This window comes from Protobothrops mucrosquamatus, unplaced genomic scaffold, assembly GCF_001527695.2.
Source record: "Protobothrops mucrosquamatus isolate PMUCROS unplaced genomic scaffold, P.Mucros_1.0 scaffold32, whole genome shotgun sequence".
NCBI lineage: Eukaryota > Metazoa > Chordata > Lepidosauria > Squamata > Viperidae > Protobothrops > Protobothrops mucrosquamatus.
Genome location: NW_015386416.1, coordinates 102,410 through 124,742, shown reverse-complemented (window position 1 = coordinate 124,742; position 22,333 = coordinate 102,410). Strand labels below are relative to the sequence as shown.

At 37.6% G+C, this 22,333-nt stretch overlaps 1 protein-coding gene across 1 annotated transcript in view; it reads left to right on the top strand.

Annotated features, from left to right (window-relative positions):
- ELMO1 (engulfment and cell motility 1) overlaps window positions 1-22,333 on the top strand; it is a 201,599-nt gene that overhangs the window by 96,482 nt on the left and 82,784 nt on the right. Inside the window, exons 6-7 of the mRNA XM_015811166.1 lie at window positions 9,434-9,603; window positions 17,640-17,675. Coding sequence (XP_015666652.1) covers window positions 9,434-9,603; window positions 17,640-17,675 — 206 coding nt within the window. The remainder of the gene's footprint in view (window positions 1-9,433; window positions 9,604-17,639; window positions 17,676-22,333) is intronic.

Genomic DNA, 22,333 nt, shown 5'->3' with positions numbered 1-22,333 from the left:
AGCAGAGTTTGTGGCAGTCCTTCGCCAAGCTTCACGCAACTGTGAGTTCCCTGACCTGGAAGACCATCTCTGAGACAGGCTCGTTTGTGGGTTGCGGAACAGAGAACTGCAACAACGTCTTTTCACCATCGAAAAATTGAACTCCCAAGATGTGCTGAAGGAAGTCATGGCGGATGAGGCTGCCGGAGGAGCAATGAAGACCCTCCGGCCACCTAAAGCACACACACCAACCCTGCAGCGGTCAACCACGAGACCGCCGAAGGCTCCGTGGAATCCAGTGAGGACGAAGAGGTCGATCGGCTGCGACGAGAGTCACTCCGACGGCCACGATCCACGGAACAAGCAGCTTCAGCGCTGAACTGCGCGAGCTACAGGGGCCAACATGAACGAGTGGAGTGCAGATTCCACACAACTGTATGCCGTGCCTGTGGGAAGCAGGGCCACATTGCCAAGGTTTGCTGAGGCCAGCAGCAGGACACGAAAACCCTAACACAACAGCCAAGAGGGAAATGACCCCCAGGGCAGACCCGAATAGAACACTGTTCGGGGAGACAGCAGATACAACGCACAGGAGCTAAACATGCTCTCAAGCAAAAAAATAGATTACAGCCAAGGCTGCACGGCGTCCCATGCCCCATGGAGCTAGATACAAGATCAGTATTGTCCATTATCTCTTCCAAAACCTTTGACCACATCTGCAAGCAAAGCAGACGGCAAGTCCCGCTTAAAACATGCAGTTTAGTGTTAACGGACTTTCAACACTGTCGCGTCCCCATAAGGGGGAGGCTATCATCAACGTGCAATTCAAGGAATTCGAGGGTCCCCTCAGCACGGTTGTGGAGGGACAATGCACCAGCATCCTAGGGCTGGACTGGTTCAAAGCCCTGGGAATCAGCGTGAGCTAGCCGGAGTATGCCAGCAATATACCGACATGTTCAGTCCAGAGCTGGGGCAATACAAGGGGGCACCCATTTCCCTCAACCTTGACCCAATGGTAACACCCATCTGACTAAAACCGTGCAGAGTTCCCTTTGCGTTGAAGCCGAAGATAGACCTGGAATTCGATAAGCTAGTGCAGCAAGGAGTACTCCAGCCTGTGGACAGCAGCCGGTGAGAGACTCCAATAGTGACCCCAGTCAAGGCCGACGGGGACGTGCGCATATGTGCAGATTATACATGCAACATAAACAAGGCACTGCAACAGCATGCTTACCTGGTTCCCCTGGTAAGCTACATACTTGTCTCACTGCAAGGAGGTCGAATCTTTGCTAAGATAGACCTCGCCCAGGCATACCATCAGCTGCCAGTCGACGACGCTACTGCTGAGGCACAAACCATTGTCACACACAGAGGGGCGTTCCGTTCCAAGGGCAGTTATTCCTCATTGAAATGGACAGCTACTTAAAATGGCTGAAAGTGGTATTGGTCTCATCGATGACAACGACCAGAGTCATCCATGAGTTGCGCCGACTATTCGCCATGCACGGTCTGCCAGATGTGATTGTGTCCGACACAATTCACAGCAGGAGAGTTTCAGGCTTTCCTAAACGCCAACATGATCTGGCATGCAATGTCTGCTCCATTCCACCCCGATTCCAACAGCCAGGCAGAACAGATGGTCAGGACGACAAAGGAGTCACTCAAGTGGATAACCATGGGGGACTGGAATCAGCGCTTGGCGAACTTCCTACTGTGCCAACACACAACTCCCTGTACTGCAGGCCAGCGGAGTTGAGGTGGGGTCGCCGGCTCATGATGAAGCTCGACCGACTTTAGCCAGATAGAGCAGCGGCAGAGACAGCTCAACCAAAGCCACCCAGGAACTTGTAGCTAGGTGACTTGGTCTGGGCCAGGAACTACGGGGGCGGAGCGCTTTGGTTGGTAGCTAGGATGACCAAGATAAAGGGGCCCTTGTTGTATGAGTTAGGTGATGGGCGCGTGCTTAGATGCCACATCAACCAGTTACGGCATCGGCAAATGGAGACCACTCAGGGGGCAGATGCTGAGAAAGTACCAGAGATTTCCTCAGACGCCCAGGGAGACGACTTTCCCCTGACATTCCCCCGTGTCTGCCCCAATCTATCACGGCCGCCTCCAGTGAGACGGGAGAGTCGTCAGCAGTTGCGGGCGCGAGTCCGATAGACTGGAGCAGGATCATAGCCCTCCCGAGACGGATGTCTCACAGGCATTGCACCGGTCCACCAGAACGCAAGGTCCGCCAGCCTACCTCAAGGACTGCGAGTGCTGAATAGACCGAGGATGACGGCCATCTAAGGGGGGAGGGGTGTTATGTACTGTACTTGTACAAGACATTGACCCCCGCCCATTGTGGAGAAGCTAAGTGGGCATTTCCTGTCAAGCTGAGGCTAGCCCTCAGGGGACCCTTATAGTTATCCCCAACCGTTTCGGCAAAAACATTCATATTTGGGCGGGAGATTCTAGGCACGTAATTGGATGAATAGAACACCTGAGGTCTTAAGTTTTTAAGTACTGGCCATTACCTGTCGCTCAAGGAGTTCTGTTTCTACTACAATAAAGCTATACCATGATGCTGTGTCGCTCCTTGCCTATCAAAGCAACCCACTACATAAGACATACATTTTGATTGATTTTTAGGTAAGTTTTGGATCATTGCCTTGCTGAGATAGGCAGTATCTTTTTAGCTTCAATTTCTTCATTGCCTTTGAGACATTCACTTCTAGGACTTTTAGTTGAATCTTATCTTCCTTCTACCTGGACAGTATTTCTTGTGTCAAAAAACATTTTTGCAATGTTTTTATAGCCTTCCTACTTTATAGGTGAACTATCTTCATTTTCCAGTGCTCAGATAGCTTGTTGAAAGTACAGTTCTATAGTCTAATCCTCCACCTGGGGGATTAGAAGAATCCTAACAATTGTTTACAGATGGAATTGTTTTCTTCTGGTTAATTACATGCGTAACAAATCAGTTAGTTTTTGAGTCTTATTAACAACTTTACAGCAATACATAAATAAAAATGTAGCATGGAATTAATATTTTATTATAAATTTTCACTGCAATAAAATATACAAAATTAACAAGAACAGAAAGTAAGAAAGATTTTTTTTAAAAAAAAGAAAAAATACAGTTATGCTTACTGCCATTCTTGCTCCAAGTAATTATTATCTTAAGCTTCCCCCAACACTTTCATCTAAGTTTAATCATCTATTGTTTGCTTATTTTAAATCAATATTCAACTATATATAAATAGCAAGTATTGAAATACGCAAAAAGATTTTGTGTTTAATTTTGTATAATGAAAAGATGGGGTCAGATTTTGAACTGATACATTGAAACATATAATTCAGGAATGCTTAAATCTTTGCTACAAACTATAGACTATTACCTCATCTTAATCAGATGTTTAAAAATAATTGTTCAGTTTTTTTTTGCTGAATATTCTTATATAGTTAAACAAGGAAAGGAAATATTCTTTTTTTATGGAAATGGAAGAAAAACTAATTGTATGGTAAAATGGATGCAAAACTTCAAAGAAATAATCATAGTACCCTATCAAGAAATGCTATGGAAAAAAATCAATAAAATATAATCAAAGTTATAATTGAAAGAAAATAGGTATAAAATATTGTATAAATGGTATATAATTTCATCAATAATTATTAAAACAGAAAAATCATAAAACAGTAAGTTTTGGAAGTAAAAAGGGAAATTCATTATGTGTGGTGATTTGGCCAGCACAAGAAAAAGTACTGGCAAGAAATAATCAAAATATTCAGAAAATTCTAAAAATAAAATTTGACTGAAACCACAAATATTTCTATTTATCAAGATAAATCAAGAAAACATAAATAAAAAAACACAGTATGTGTGTCTGTGTGAATGTGTGTGTGAATGTGTGTGTGTGTGTATATATATGTATGTATGTTTGTATGTATGCATGTGTGTGTGTGTGTGTGTATGTATATGGGTGTGGGTGTCTATGTACATATACACATACATACATACCAGAATAACAGAATAACAGAGGTGGAAGGGACCTTGGAGGTCTTTTAGACTAACACTCTGCTCAGGTGGGAAACCCTATACCATTTCAGACAAATGATTGTCCAATTTCTTCTTAAAAACCTCCAGTGTTGGAGCATTCACAACTTCTGGAGGCAGGTTGTTCCACTGATTAATTGTTCTAGCTGTCAGGAAATTTCTCCTTAGTTTTGGTTGCTTCTCTCTTTGGTTAGTTTCCATCCGTTGCTTCTTGTCCTCCCTTTAGGTGCTTTGGAAAATAGCTTGACTCCCTCTTCTTTGTGGCAGCCCCTGAGATATTGGAACACTTCCATCATGTTCCCCCCTCGTCCTTCTCTTCATTGAACTAGACATACCCAATTTCAGCAACCGTTCCTTATATATTTTAGCCTCCAGTCCCCTAATCATCTTTTTTGCTCTTCTTTTCATACATACATACATACACACACAAAAACATACACACTAAAAGCTGCAAGAGCAATATTGAAATAAAGCAACCATGCTTATAATAAGACCAAAGATTGGAGAATATCATTGGCAAAATTTACAGTATATATGCTTAATGGAAGTTTAATTAATCAAGAACAGCTTGTATACAGTATATACTACATGTTATACAGCAGGTCAAATTTAAACATTTGAAAATTGTTTTTATGAAGGAAGTTATGAGATCAATGACAAATAACACATGGAGAGGATACTAGCACTGATCCTTAATCTTTAATATAAACACCTAGGTTGTGAGGTTGAGAACTTAAAAGGTGAGAAGGAGCTCTGCATTACTGGAAAATTTTCCCATCCTGTCTTTATATATGTTTAGCAATTGTTTTGATGTATGTTCAGCTGTTACCATTCAATATAGACTTCTTTCCCTGTTGTAGTTCATTATTCTAAATAAAATATTTAAAAAGAATTGAGGGGTGGGTTTTTTGGTTCTTGGTAGTCCTTATGGGATGAATGCTCTGGCATGATGTCTTTCCTCTTATTTTGGCAAGGAAGTTATAGTATAGCCATCATATGCTCTCCTCCAGTAATATTGCAAGAAAATAATCCAGTACAGTCTTGTGCACATCCTTCAGAGTTCAGTAAATCTTTCTCCTAGGTAACTGGATGTGGTTTTGCAGCTCAGAGAAATATCATGGCTAATAGAAATTGGGATTGATTGACATTACAAAATCAAGTGGCTCTCTGCATATTATCTACTCATGCTGAGACATCATCATCATCATCATCCTTCATTTAAATGTTTGGCTAAACTGGATAATTTTTGGCATGCAACCTGTTCATTGCTCTCTTGGTAAATTGGCATGGTTACTTATGACATTAAGGTTCCCCCTCCCCCTTTCTGAAACCTCCACAGGCACACTTGGTTTCCTAGGTTATAAGAAGTAATGGCTGAATTTTCCAATTTCGTTATTGTTTCTGTCTTAGCTATATGAATCATTTTTGCCTCCCACTTTTTTATTCTACATACAATGCTCAGATTAAATCCATAGCTTTTAGTCGTAGTTGCTTTTATTTTTTATTGCAGCTGTTTGATGCTAGCTTTATTGTGCAGATATATGTACCTGTTGAAGATAGAGGCTTTTAATTTCATTTTTTCCCCAAACAATCCTATCTTCTTTTACATATTTATCAGTTCAAATTACTTTTAATAAGATTAATATTTATATACTGTTTTTTTTCTTATTTAATCTTAATCAAACCACGGTATATTCTTAAAGCTTTTCTCAGGATCATATCAGTCAATTTGCCCTCCCTCCCATTTTTGTTTTTCTTTTAGAGACTTGTCACACTACTTACAAGGGCAAAGACTTGGAATCTGCCAATGTTTGCAATGGATTACTTTATTTCTTTCATTTTCAGCATTTGTTTCTTGCTTTTCTATAAGATATTAAAGATAGCTTGCAACAAATTATTGTGATTGTAACCATTAATAAAAAGTAGGTATTAATAAAAGTAATAGTCTTGAACATGAATAGAATGGAACTACTGACATTAAACAATACAGAGTGCTAATCTGAAAAACTGAAAAATGAACATTTTTGGCTGCCCACTAAAAGTGCATAATAAAAGTTATAGAAGAATTTTGCTATGGAGACTTTGTTACTGCTTTATTGCTGTCCTATCCAACACATCGTTCTGATGAGGTAGAGGAAATTGGAAGACCAGTGGCTTATCAGATAAGGCTTACTTATAACTATGGCCTGTCTTTTCCAACTAATTTTGAGTTGTTTAAACAATGCAAATAAAAACAAGAACAAAACTTGTAAATTTCATTTTGAAAGGGAATAAACTATATGCTGCAATGAACTGAATAATAAAAGGTAAAAATAAAATAGGAAAAAATATTAAAATACATTTTAAAATAATTAATAATCTAATTCAAATTGTGATTAGTATTTCACAATGTCAAAAATAATACTATATTGTATACATATTTATTCCATTTATAAGGCATCTCATTTGTTGAAACAACTCTTGAGTGCTATGCCAGTGGTTCTCAACCTTTTTAATGCTGCGACCCCAACCGGTCGTAAGTCAAGGACTAAACCGGTCGTAAGTCGATGACTAAACCAGTCGTAAGTCGAGGACTAAACCGGTCGTAAGTCGAGGACTACCCAACCGGTCGTAAGTCGAGGACTTTCCCTGCCCGGGAGCGCCACGCATGCGTGGTTTCACCCCCTGCACCAGCCGAGGCGTATCTGGCAAGCGGCAGAGACGGAGCAGGCCGACCACCAGCTGGCCCAGCCCAAGGGAGGTAAGGCACCCGCCGGAAAAGGGGAAAAAATGGCGGACAGCCTTGCTTGGCGACCCCTGTGAAATGGTCGATCGACCCCAAATGGGGTCCCGACCCACAGGTTGAGAACCACTGTGCTATGCTATTATAATAGTCAAAATAGTAATCAACAACCAGAAACAAAAACAAATATATATTATGGCCATCACAGACATCATACCATTTCCTGAAAAGGCACATCTAATATCCATCTCAAATGGGTAGAATTTTTAACCCATTTAGCCATTTTAACCAATAAATTAAAGCTATACCATATTGCCCTTGCCTCTCTGTCAATACAAAGTCATTCAAAGACTGAAAGTTGACAAATGTTGTTCAGTTACCTTTTAGAGTCTATATACATCCTTCCAGGAACATATAATCTGCTTTGTTGCAACAGTTTAGGTATGATATATCCAAGACTCCTTATAAATAGAGAAATCCAATTTTTGGAGCATATTTTAACCACACATTAACATATTTCTAATTTCCTTCAAAGAACTAGTTTACTACTACATGGTAATTATATTTGACCTGTATGAAATTACCAATGGAAATGTTGTGCATAGGTTAACATTTCTTATGGAGTCTCATTAATCTGCAACATTTTTATTTTTGAACAACTCAGATTTTTAATTTTTAATTATATGCAATGTATTTAACATTTTTTAGAATATAAGTTCATTTTCTTTTACACAATAGGATATTTTTTAGATTACTTGTATATTACATGAGTTTATTTTTTATAAAATATTTGAGCCTCTATGAAAGCTTTCTCCAAGGTGCTCAAAGCTTATTTTATCAGAGTACTAGAGACTATCATGGAATGAAAGTCAAGCCACATGTATATATTACGATTTTGGTTCATTTTGGTAAAGTATATTCTTTTTGTGATTTTTCAAAGGCTTTAAAGGTACCATTACTTATTAACAAAAAGTTATTATAACACCGTAATATTTTCAGCTCAAGTTTTCCACAGAGATTTGTGAATTTTAGGTTATACAGGTAGTCCTCAATTTACAACAGTTTTTTTTAGTAACCATTCAAAATTACAACGCCACTGAAAAATAGTGACCATTTTTCACACTAATGACCACTATAGCACCCCCTTGGTCACATGATCAAAATTCAGATGCTTGGCAATTGACTCATATTTATGACATTTGCAGTGTCTTGGGGTCATGTGATCACCATTTGTGACTTTCTGATAAGCAAAGTCAATGGGGAAGCTAGATTCACTCAACAGCCTACTAATTTAACAACTGCAATGATTCACTTAACAAATGTGGCAAGAAAGTTTATCAAACTTGCTTTTAAAGTTTATCAACCTTCTCTCTTTCTCTTTCTCTCTCTCTCTCTCTCTCTCTCTCTCTCTCTCTGTGTGAACTTAATTTCATCTTTCATGCCTTTTTGATTTCTGTTGGTCTGCCTCAGTGATCCATTCATTGCATTCCAAATATAAAATCCTATATTTAGAACATCTGAAAATATAGAAATGATTTGAATGGTTTATGTGGCCAGTGATAGAATGGAATATATCTTGTGAAAAAAATGAAAAAGTATTCAGAAAAATATATGGTAGTTTGGGCAACCTGGCAGAATATAAACACTGTTCTTAGAGAGCACCACTTCAGTCTATAGGAAGCAGATTTTTTTATGGTATCTGACACCCAAACATTCTCACAAACACCTCCCTGCCCTAAGAGAACTAAGCAGGAACACAGATTCAGATATTGCCGCTTTCTCTCATCTGAAACTCCCACATATCCAATGGAGAAGAGTTCATTTATATTGTTTTTCACCTGTAGCCTGAAATGGGACAGTGCAACAAAAATGTATTTCATGGTAAATTATTTGTTTTTAATATCTTTCAATATTCAGTTATTCTGCAGTTGATAAATTATGTACTTTAATGCTGTAATACAGTTTACTGGAGTGATAACATCTGACCATAAATGTAATACCATGAACATAGCATAGTGTTTGGATGCATTGTTTTTTAATTCTCACTTTTTTGCTGTTTCTACAAATTGTTAATTTAGATTGTTATATTAATATTTGAATACTTAAATTTTTTTTAAAAGTATATAGTTTCTCATCTTGATTTTCCCCCTTAAGGGAGAAGATGAAAATGTATGTGTAATGAGTCAAGCTAAGAAGGCAGAAATAATTTCACTAAATATAAGCTGCCTATATGTTTTGCTAGGAGAGACAGCTGCCAAATATATGGACAGAATAGATTTATTCTGCAGTGCAGATCCATATAGTGCCAGCTACTTCAGGGGCAGCATATTCATATCATATATACAATGCTACGAATTAGATTTGGAATAGGGGCTTCTGAATGCATGAGAGCATTGAAACAAATGTAATGATGGAAACGGGTGCTGTGCTGATGTTTTCTGAATGGAATCTGATGCATTTTACAGCTATAATATATAGTTATATTGAAGCTGTTTTATGTGGATGCATCTGCAAAAACAATATGTTTCACCAAATATGATTATATAAATATTTAGTATTGTTTTAAATTAATAATCATTGAAACTTTCCTCATATATATTAATTGATAACACTTGAAATTAAGTTCCATTTTCTTTTTGTCTCTCTTTTTTCCTGATGTCTTCTTTATTAAATGTTCTGTTTTTGGATAGACCCAAAATGCTCTTCAACTCCATGAGAGGATTCAATCTTCTAGTATGGATGCCAAGTTGGAAGCACTGAAAGATTTAGCCAGTTACTCACGCGATGTAACATTTGCCCAAGAATTTATCAATCTAGATGGGATTTCACTCTTAACACAGATGGTTGAAAGTGGCACTGAGTAAGTATTCTGTTGTAATTCTACTATCATTTTTGTACATTTTTCATAGTTATCTTAAGCTTTGCAAATTACATTCACTGAACATATTTTGAAAATAACTGATGTGACCCCTCATTCTGTTGAAACCGATGAAAGGTCCATTAGTGGGTGAAAGTGGCAAGAAGGTGACAAGCAACAGGGAGAAAGCAGAACTATTTAACTCGATTTTTGCATCTGTCTTTACACAAAGGGAAAAAACAGACCAACCTACCAAAAATAGTGCCATAAAAAACAGAATAGAAACGCAAGTTAAGATAGGCAAGAAAGCAGTAAGTGAGCACCTGTCCAGCCTAGACGAGTTCAAATCGCCAGGACCAGATGGATTACACCCCAAGGTTCTCAAGGAACTGGCAGATGTGATCTCAGAACCATTGAACTATATTTTTCAAAGATTCTGGAGCACTGGGGAACTACTGGAGGACTGGAAAAGAGCTGATGTAGTTCCCATCTTCAAAAAAGGAAAAAAAATGGACCCAGGAAATTACAGACCTATCAGCCTGACCTCAATACCTGGGAAGATTCTGGAAAAGATAATCAAACAAGGAATCAGCGAACACCTAGAGGGCAAACAAAGTCATTACTAAAAGCCAACATGGGTTTGTCAAAAACAGATCATGCCAGACAAATCTTATTGCATTCTTTGACCAAGTGACAAAATTAGTGGATCAGAGGAATGCTGTGGATATAATTTACTTGGATTTCAGTAAGGCATTTGATAAAGTAAATCACAACTTACTACTCGATAAGATAGAGAAATGTGGGTCAGACAGCATCACCACCAGATGGATCCATAGCTGGCTGACTGGCCGTACTCAGCCTGTGGTCCTCAATGGAATCGCATCCACATGGAGGGAAGTGTGTAGTGGGTTGCCCCAGGGCTCTGTTCTGGGCCCAGTGCTCTTCAACATCTTCATCAACGATTTGGTCGAGGGGATAGATGGGGAAATCATCAAATTTGCAGACGACACTAAGCTGGCAGGAATAGCCAACACTCCAGAAGATAGGCTTAAGATACAGAAGGATCTTGACAGACTTGAACACTGGGCGCTATCTAACAAAATGAAATTCAATGGTGAAAAAAGTAAGGTTCTACATTTAGGCAAGAAAAACCAAATGTACAGGTATAGTATAGGGGTTACTGTGCTCAATAGTAGTAACTGTGAGAGGGACCTCGGAGTCCTAGTGGACAATCACTTAAATATGAGCCAGAAGTGTGCTGCAGCTGCCAAAAAGGCCAACACAGTGCTGGGCTGCATTAACGGAGGGATAGAATCAAGATCATGTGAAATATTAATACTACTTTACAATGCCTTAGTAAGGCCACACTTGGATTACTGCATCCAGTTTTGGTCACCACGATGTAAAAAAGATGTTGAGACTCTAGAAAGAGTACAGAGAAGAGCAACAAAGATGATTAGGGGACTGGAGGCTAAAGCATATAAGGAAAGGCTGCTGGAATTGGGTATGTCTAGTTTAATGAAGAGAAGGACGAGGGGGGACATGATAGCAGTATTCCAATATCTCAGGGGCTNTAAAATCCTCCCTAGGTCAGGCCCGCTTGCTGGAAAAGCCATGTCTTGAGGGCGCGGCGGAAAGTAAGGAGATCCGGAATCATCCGGATCTCGGGGGGTAGTTCGTTCCAGAGGGTGGGGGCACCCACAGAGAAGGCCCTCCCCCTGGGGGTCGCCAGCCTACACTGCTTGGCCGACGGCACCCTGAGGAGGCCCGCTCAGACAGCCATTTGTCTGAAATGGTATAGGGTTTCCTGCCTGAGCAGGGGGTTGGACTAGATGACCTTCAAGGTCCCTTCCAACTGTATTATTATTATTATTATTATTATTATTATTATTATTATTATTATTAAACGTGTTAAAAAGAATTTGTTATTTTGATGAAATTTAAGAGAATTATGTGTGTTATCAAGAAACTAAGAATAACAGAATTGGAAAGGACCTTGGAGGTCTTCTAGTCCAGCCCCCTACTCAAACAGGAGACACTATATTATTCTGGATAAAGAGCTGTCCAATGTCTTCTTAAAAATCTCCAGTGACAGAGCATCCACAGCTTCTGGAGACAAATCCTTCCACTGATTAATTATTCTCATTGTCAGGAAATTTCTCCTTAGTTCTAGGTCGGTTCTCTCCTTGATTATCTTGTATCCATTGCTTCTTGTCCTGCCTTCAGGTACTTTGGAGAATAGGTTGTGGTAGCCCCTCAAATATTGGAAGATAATATCATCTCACTCTTAATCCTTCTTTTCATTAAACTACACATTCCTGTCCATCTGGAAAAAATGAGACTATAATATGTATTCTTGATAGCCTGTTTCTCCAAAAGCAATCTTATTTATGATTGTAACCTGCTACAGAAAATACTAAGATTGATCCTAATAGAAATCCAAAACTTCTATTAGTAAAATCATGTAACTTTCTTGAATAAAGATTAGATGCTAATGAAGCTGACTTTAGTAGCCTTTAAAACAGTGGTGGGATTCACCCGATTCGCACCACTTCGGCAGAACCGGTAGCTAATTTTTTGTTGCCCAGGCCCAGAATGGACTTCAAGAAGCGGCATCCACACAGAGAACCGGTTGTTCACATATTTGAATCCCACCACTGCTTTAAATACCTGGGACTTTATTGCATTGAAATGAACCAAAGTTGTGGCTAACTTAATCTGAATCCAGTTCCAAAGTTTTATTTTCATAATCTAGAGAACTAAATATTAGATGATCCTAGAAGAGCCCAAATCCAGTGTTAGTGAGGTTTTCTTACAAATAGGCAATATCCAAATAGTGAGTTTTATGAAATGATGTGTGAAGGATAAGTCTGTTGAAAATGATACTGCTGGGATGAAATTTATTCTACATGATTTCTGCTTTGGAACTGAATAATTTAATCACATTGACATGGAATAAATTACCTGCCCTCTAGGTTGGCTTGACTAGACATATGTTAGGTCAGAACAACAAATCATTTAACAAGGCAACAACCATTCTTCTTTTTGAGAAGCAGTTTCTTAAATTAATTGTGACATATTAGTATTGTTTTATACATAACACACAATTTGAAAATCTTAGATTATGCATTAAGAAATAGAAAATATATGCAAATTAAAATAACTGTTTACTTATTTAATTTATACAGCAATGTCTAGAAATAGTTTTACAATGTGTAGTTACACATTTTACGTACTCCAATTAGTACAATCCACATTATGAAGACAAAAAAAAAGATAACCAGTCTTTTTCAACCAAGTTTCTAATAGCTTCAATCCATTAGAAATTAATCACAGCTTAGATGCAAGCCAAATGCATCATGGAATCATAGTTAATCCTGTCACATTGTTCATTTGACTCCCATGTTTAATAGGAAAACAGCATCATCAGGATTGAGGGAGATTCTAACCTTCCAGTCACTCTGACAAAATTAAACTGAAACCTTCCAAACAATAATTACTTCAGGAAAAAGACTTCTAAAAGGTCACTGCAGGTCACACTGAAATAAGGATGCTGCAGTTGCATACAAATATAGTTAAAACTGTATTATATTCTTCTTTGTTAATTATGAATCATTTTGTTTCACTTGTAAGAGAATTACTTATGGAACACTGAGATTTAGCAATGACATCTGTCCAGTCCTTCAATCACAACAAAAATAGCAGTTATTTATTGTCATTTTAAAAATGGGAGTTATTTTATATAATAAATATTTTACAGTATTTGGGAAGCAATTAGGTTGGACATTTTTGCAATTTTTGCATGAGAGCTTTAGAATTGCAAAGTTGAACCAACTTCTATGCTATGTCTAATGAGGACAGACAGAGAAAGCTCTGACACTTTCATCATGGTTTTGGTATGCTAGGCCTTTGCATATTTTACTTTTCAAGGCGGTGCCATCATCACAATTGGCCAATCTAATTGGATGAGGGGAGTTACAGTATAATACTTCTGGAGAAAAGCACAGGCTGAACAAGGCTGGGAAAAGTGATTGTAACTTCCAAATTCATCCTAGATGTTTTTTAATGTATATTTTTTATTATAAAATTTAAAATTATAGTGGAAGAACTGAGCTTGGAGTGGAAGACTGGGTTTTTATGTCTCACCTCCCAGTTCTTTGGACCTTCACACTCTGAAACTGCTTCCAGTGGGACACTTATCTTCCTGGGAGCATTGCCCTTGGCATCCTCCCCTAGCCCTAAGGCAGGGGTATCAAAGTGCTGGCCCATGGGCCGGACGCGTCAAGTGGAAACTGCACCCACCCCATTGCCAGCAATGGCAAAACTGTTCCGATACATTGCGCGACGTCACGTGGCATTGCGAGTTTGACATGTCTGCCCTAAGGTATCAGAGAACTAAGGATATTGCAGCTTATGTTGCTCTTGTAGCAGTTATAAGGGAAAAGGATTTCAGTATTGCTGCTTTAGCATAAAGAGATATATTTAAACATTTCAGCCTTCCTTCCCTTCTTGGGAGATAAACCAGTCTATCCAGGGATAAAACCAGTTTATTTTTATTTTTTAAAAGAGATAAACAATAAAAACAAAATCTTTTAAATCTTAAAATTTATTTGAACATCAAAGATTTTTTTAAAACCTCCCTTGCTGCTTAAAGAGCAGGCCATTTTTAATATTTTCTTTTTCATCTAAGAAACAGAGTATATGTAAATATTCATATTAACAGCAATATACAAATAATATTCATTATTACGAGTACCAGTACACTGCCACACTTCTTTAATAAATTCGAAGTTTGTGTTTAGACTTAAGTTATCACTTAATAGGGATGTCGCTGATTTCAGTGAGACCTGTCAATTTCACTTTCTTGTGGTTCCTGTTGTTAAAAAATAAAACATAATTTGCTTTCCAGTGTCATGCTGCTACCTACTAATCAGCTCTGAATATAACTTGTAAGAAATGGCTTGACAAATTAGTGTCCCACCTTCCACATAACTGGGGAATTGAATTCTCACATTTTTTGTAAAATTGCTCTAAGAAAAAGGCATCCACACATTTGCCCATCATGTTTTAAAGGAAAGAAAAAATATCATTTGTGCATCCATCCGCTCATGATAAAAAGGGGTAGTATATATATTATAGCAATTTTTGCAAATCAGCAGAGCTCTTGGATGTGCTTATCTTACATAATATGGTAATATTAACAAAAGTTCAATAAAGATGTGTCCACAAAATCCCATCTGCCTATTCATTTTTTAGCTTGGGGATTACTGTTCCCTGCTCTTCTAAATAGCTTCCCATTTTCATCCCATTAAAGAGGAAGAGAAAGAATTCTAACTAATGGAAGGGTCACATGTCACATCATATCATATGATTGGTTTATTTTGGCTGCTGTGTGACCCCATCTAAATGTAGATTCCTATAAACTATGGTTAAACCAATCATGATTTAACAAGAAACATGAACAGAGTCCAATGATTTGAACAATGTTCACAATATTCAATATTAATTTTGTCAGGATTGAAGGAGGGGTTAGTTTTTATCTTCTTTGTTGAATTATAAATTATGAGAATTGGTATTTCATTCTTCCTGAAATATACATTAAAAAATCAGTCAAACTGCAGCTTAGTCTGCAGAAGACCAAGGAGCAAGAAATATATATTTCTCTTGCATGTTTACTTGTTTTTGTAAAATCCAGGCAACTTACATTGTGGATGTGCCTTTCTTGTACACTGCTGGAAATCACAATATTGTTTTTTTAACTTGGTGATCTATTTTTTTCCACCATTTACTAAAAAAATTACAGACAGCTAAATAGCCTTCTAAATAGTAAGGATGATTCCTATAGTTTTGTGACATCCATTCTTTTCTTTTGTAGAAATTCTAGTAGCTTCTGTCCATAGAATATATATAGAATATCTATACTGGTTTGACTCCTTACAGCCCTCTGCCAGTTTAGTGCTCTCCAGTGCTCAAATATCCAAAATTTGGGTAAATATTCTTGTAGTTAATATATACATTTGTAATGTTCTCTCTCTCTCTCTCTCTTTCTTTAGATTGAATCGATCTAGACAGTTTTCTGGGAGGCAAGGTTTAGATTCTTTATTATCAATTGTACAATCATATTTTATTCCCCATGAGTTGTGCTAAGTGGATTTAAAAGCAAATACATTTCTTTTTATGTAATTAGAGGTTTTGCCAGATATGCCACAAAGGAGTTGGTCTCATCAGAGCTCGGCAAAATTCGTCTCAGCTGGAAATGACTCCTGGCAAATATAAGATTGCACATTCAGCAAGTATTAAGCTTTGTGGTGTAGAGAATTCCAAAAGGAACTGCTGTTCTTTTGATAGGAAGCCAGCTCTATAATACAGAGCCCCTTTGGGACCAAACAGTGAGCATATTGTGGTAAACAAACACTTGAGCAAGCATCCTTTCACTATTATTCCATAGTTTTGTATTGCCGTTGCTCTTCAGTTATTTCCCCCCCTTTCTATTAAAATTAGTATGAACAAAAGTTTGTGGTTGATTGTTAATGCTGCCTGAAACATTGAAGATGGTGCATTTTTATATTGTTTGAATTATGTGGCTTTTTACAAGAAATTTAATTTTCTCACAATACCACTATGAATTGTTGGAATATATCTGGCCTGCTAATTTTAAAGCATCAGCTACCATTCATTATCTATAAAAAACAAATGTTAACCTTCAGAGCAACATGTAAAGTTATGTCTGCTATCTTACTATAACTATGTTGCCAAGCACGATTGATATGAATTCATTTCTCTGTTAACTTCAGGCAAAGGGTCAACATACAAAATAGTGAATAGCTTGCTTATTCTTCCAATCTGATATAATGGGAAATGTCTTAAAAATCCGGAAGCTTTTTCTAAAACAAGTCTATATTATTTATTTATTATTAAATTTATTGGCTGCCTTTCTTATCACAGTGTAACTCTGGGTGACTTACAATGTTAAAAGGATAAAATTATACAAACCAATACATAGTATGAATAAAATATAAAAAATAGAAGTATAAATACTCTGACTAAAAGTATAAATACTCTGACTAAAAGATGGGGAGGGAAGTAGTAAGATGAGTAGGGGAAATATTTTATATTTTAATTTGATTTAAATATTATAAGGCACTCAGTATCAATGACACAATGGAAAGCACAGTTGCTGGTCAATAGTTATAGACTGGTATAGGTTAGTATTAAGAGAAATTCATCATCACCACTACTGTTTGTTATTGCACTGATTCCTCTGTCAACAATATTGAATAACTCAGGCCATGGTTATCAAACATCAAAAAACATCTGCCAGGCTATCCCACCTCCATATAGTGATCTGCAGCTATATGGAAACACATCATGTGAAAAGATTCTCTGCTCAACACTGTCCGTATATACAATCAAGAATATCATATTGGAGTTTGGACTGGACAAATGTGCCACTTTCACCATCAGGAGGGGAAAAGTAGTAAAAACTAAAGGATCCTCCTTATGCTCAAAAATGATCAACCCATATTAGCAATCCCTAAAAAGCACTCTCTCTCTTACACCCCCTCTCCCTCCCTCCCTCCCTCTCTCTAGATTCTCTCTCTAAGAATCCATTAGTTTGAAAATCCCAGCTTCATTCACTTGTGTACCGCTGTAATCCCAAAAGCTCATTCATTGTAGCTCTTTGCTATGGGAGGGGATAAAAAAATTGTCCGTCTTGTTTTAATGGAATGATATGATTATCCTCTGTCCAGTTGTGAAGAAATGTTTGTCCCGGATAATTCTGCTAAAAGTTTGTAACAGCACTTCAACACCTTTTTGTTTGTTTTTTCTGCAATTAATCTTTGTTGAGTTGATTTCCATATTTCCTCCAAGTGTTTTAAACTCATATTGTTATATATTTGAATCTGTTTCAGTTGAATGATTGCCAAATGTGTTTTTACAAATGTGTTTTATTAGACTTTATATAAACTCTTAGCTAAATTAAAACAGACAATATATTTATGTTTCTCCTTACCTGAAAAGTTTTTAAATTTTTGCAGACGATATCAAAAATTGCAGAAGATAATGAAGCCCTGGTAAGAACCCGATTGGCTCATGACCCCGCAAACTTCCTCTTCTTTGCATGATTAAATTTCAGGCTTGGCTGCTGATTTTATTTATTTAACTACCTGTGCATATTTTGATCCAGTACATTTTCTGCTTCTCTTTACTGTTCTTTTAATCCTATTTGCCACAATTTTATTATTATTCTTTCTGTTTTTTTTTTTTTTGTTTTTTTTTCATAGCTTATAGAAAAGTAAATGTTCCTGGCTGCTACAAATTTTGCTAATGCTTTTGTTATTACTTTGAATGATAACTATTTATTTTATAAATAGTGCATGATCATAAATCATGAACATTTTAATTTCTAGAAAGTGGGGATTATGAAGACTGAAATTCAGTACAGTTTGAAAATATCAAATTGGTGAACACTATTTTAGTATCGTTGTTATGATTAGAATGTTTTTATCATATTTTTTCTGAATGAGATATTTCTGTATTTAACAGGATGCACTGTGTATTTCACTTCTACCTGCCAGTTGTAAATTGCAAGAAATTCTTGAGTTGAGATGATATGAACATATGTAATTAGTTTAAAATTATTGCAGAAGCTTAAAATTTTGTAGGCAGGGACAACTATTTGCAATCTTATAATACTATTTGCTTAGCAAAAAATTGTTACTTTCCATTTTGTCTATGGGGTTACAATGTTGCATCTTCAAATCATAAATTTAGTTTAGATTTTTTAAGTTAAGCTATTATGTAATCATTCTAATTTATATTCCAAAAATGTTAAGCCATCTAATGATGAATTGCAGGATATCCCTGTATTTTTTCTATGTAAACTTTCTTCTTCTCTTTTGAGTCATTGTCCACTATTCATGAATTATAAAATATCTTGTTTGGGTCTAAAATAAAATGTTATATTCTTTGCTCTTATGTAGTTTTTTCACATTGAAATATTGTTACAGAACTTGGTCTCCATTTTCTTCTATTTGCTGTAAAAAAAATTTTTTTGGAGGCTTCAGCAGCCCTCTTCTTACTGCTTTCACAAAGATGTTCTCTCTTTTCGCTTGTTATCCAACAATAGCCCATCGCCCACATAGTTTCACATCTCTTCACTTAATGTTTGTATTTTTCCTCTCCTTATTATCTCTTATTTATTTTCCAAAATTTTCAATTTTACTTTGAATTACTTCTCCACTCAGTTGTCCTGTAAATACTTTAAGATTATTTTTATATATATAAAATAAAGTTGGAAGGGACCTTGGAGGTCATCTAATCCAACCCCCTGCTCAGGCAGGAAAACCTATACCATTTCAGACAAATGGCTGTCCAGTCTCTTCTTAAAAACTTCCAGTGTTAGAGCATTCACAGCTTCTAGAGGCAGGTTGTTCCACTGGTTAATTGTTCTAACTCAGAAAATTTCTCCTTAGTTCTAGGTTGCTTCTCACTTTGGTTAGTTTCCATCCGTTGCTTCTTGTCCTGCCATCAGGCGCTTTGGAGAGTAGCTTGACTCCCTCTTTTTTGTGGCAGCCCCTGAGATATTGGAACACTGCCATCATGTCCCCCCCTCATCCCTTCTCTTTATTAAACTAGACATACCCAATTCCAGCAACCGTTCCTTATATGTTCCTTATATGTTCCAGTCCCCTGATCATCTTTGAAATGTCTCATATGTAATACCTATTTTTGTTATTTCTATTGGTTTCATTATTTTTCTAACAATAGCTCATAAGTTACATAAGTAAAAGTAAAAGGAAGATTTCAACTTTATTTTTGACTTTCTCTGGCCCTTAAAAGTTTTATCCATTCTGGCATTCTATAATTTTATAGTCAAATGGTTTGTCTTTTATCTTTGTGTTACAAGGTCCACTAATCATTTTCCCATTAGAACTTTAAACCGACTGCCTATTATTCTATTTATTTAATTATTTTAAAAAACAGTTTCATAAAAACCCTAATACTTCAAATTTAATTGCCCCCCTAATCCATTTTAAACTTTTTAAAGTTAAGTTCTTATTAAGTTTTTTGCCATTGAATTTAAATTTTTTAAATTGTTTACTCTTTTCTTAAATCTGGAATAAAAAGTGACTCACCATTTTTTTTTAAAAAAAGACAAAACCGAGCTTCTGTTTCGAAGATCTCTTTTAACTTTTAACTTTGAAATTTTTGTAATTAAAATTTCCTTGAGAAAATGAGTTTTCAGTGAACCTAGGTTCTGCTGTGAGCTTGGTGTCTGTCTTGTGGTGTCTTATAGTTAACTTATGAGTCTACCTCAATCCTACTTCTCCTCACAAGGATTAGATGTCTGGAGCACAAGTGGGCAATCTCTTGATCTGTCCTTTTCCAAGGAAGCCCAGCCATCAGTCTCCCCACCCTGGTGTTGTCTCAATGCCCTAGGACAGTGATGATGAACCTTTTAGAGACCAAGTGCCCAAACTGCAACCCAAAACCCACTTATGCATCTTCGGGTGCCAGGCGGGTGTAGCCCATTGGCTGGGTGTGGCCAATTGGGGCGTTGGCCCATTGGGTGGGCATGGCTGCGGTGGTAATGGCAGTGACCCACCCTGATTTTTCAAATTAGTTAGTTAAGGTTGAAACGTTCTATAAAAAAAGGGCGCTCTTCAACTTTAACTGACTAACTAACTTTGAAAAAAAAAAAAACGTGTGCCGTCACCTCCGGATTTTACTTTTCCAAAATATTTTGGGTCGACTTCCGGATCCTGACCCCACTGCCGTGTGCACGGGTCAGAGAAGGCTCTGAGTGCCGCTTCTGGCACCCATGCCATAGGTTTGCCACCACTGCCCTAGGAGACATCTTAGCATGCCAGTGTCTTCATCTAGAAGACCCCAATATTCACACTGGAATCTCACATACAGATGGAAAATAGTAACGTAGAACTTTCCATCCCTTTTATTTTTGCTGGTGGGAAGTTTTGAAAATATATTATGGATGCAGTTGCAACAAGGCATTTAAGGAACTTGCCTTTTTCCGGAAAGTTATGCTGGGAACATCACTAGTTAAAAAGCTTCAGGTTCCATGAATCCTCTATAGCTCTCCTCTTTAAGTAGAATTCTACCTACTAATCCTGCTATTTTTGTTTTTCTGGCAAGCTTGTCGGCATATTTCCAAACCAAGCACTGCAGCTACCCATCAAGTAAGATTAATAGTTCTGGGCAGTAAAGATATGACAACTAGATTTCAAGAAAGAATTATTGTATTCTGTATCTGGGATCCATACAAGGGGAGAGATAAAAATAATGCTGAAGACTAATCCTTTACTTTGTAGCATGCTAATTCCCCAACCACCCCCAACCCCTATTTTTTACATTAAATTAGAACTTGGGGCCTAATATTGTATTGACTTTGACATAGTATTGTAACTGAATTGTGCTGTTGACTTTGATGCTGATGGGTAGTTACATTTTCAAAGAAAAGGAAGATTTAAACCTCAGATTGAATTACGTATTAGAAAAAAAACCCAATGGGCTGCATTCTTCATAGTTCTCTTAAATTTAATATCCTTAAATTCATCCCTGTACTGTGTGCTGTATCTTGATGTTACTGTGTTCTGCACTTGTCTGCTCCTTGTAGCAGCAGTGAATCATGCATCTACTAAAATAAAACATCTGCTAAAATATCTACCATATAATGATGCCACATAAACTGCCCTACACATTGCAGGAGAGTAAAGGGGATAGAATATAATTGCAACTCTCAGGGCCAATACAAACTTTTAGAAGCTTTGCATATCAGGTGGTCCTCAGGTTATGACCACAAATTGACCAAAGTTTCTGTTGCTAAGTGAGAAATTTGTTAAGTTAATTTTGTCCCATTTTTTGACCTTTTTTGCCCGCATTGTTAAGTGAATCACTGCAGTTAAGTGAATCCAGTTTCCCCATTGTCTTTGCTTGTCAGAAGATTGCAAAAGGGGATAACATGACCCGGGACACTGCGATCATCATAAATATGAATCAATTGCCAAGTGTCTTAATTTTGATCATGTGACCATGGCGATGCTGCAAAATCATAACTCAGTAACTCGAATGTCATCCGTGTGGCAGTCAGAAATCCCAGCCAAGGACGTCCGCCAACCCAGTCCATGTGGGTTTCACCCTTTTTAGATGTCTCGGGGGGGATGTGGGAGCTCCTGGTGTGCAGGATGCCACTCCTGCGTCCCCCGCTGATCCCTTGATCTTTTGAGAGCGCGTGCACGCTCTCGGAGCGGGGAGGTCCCTTGATTGTTGCCCACACCTCACCTGGGTGCCCATAAGCCGTTGGGGGGAGGGTACATCCTCCGTGGTCTTTTTTAATGCATTCGGTGTACTGCCGGATTGCCTCCAACGGGGTGGGGGATTGCCCATACTCCATGCCCTCAGTGTCAAATGTGCTGGGCAGAGGTCAATGTGCCAGTTGATTGAGTCTCTGTCGGAGAGCCACGGTTCCTTGAGCAGGCAGCCCCCTTTCGTGTTGTCACTAGCCAGGATGCGTACTTTGTCAAAATCGAATCGATGGCCAGATTCTGTCATATGTGCCCAAACTTGGGAATACTGCTCACCCCTTTTTACTGCTAACCTATGTTCATGGACCCTGGTTTTTACTCTCTTAGAGGTCTCTCCAACATAATTACTGGGGCAGTCCTTACAGTCAATCCTGTACACGACTGCCGATTTCTCCATGTTGGGGAGT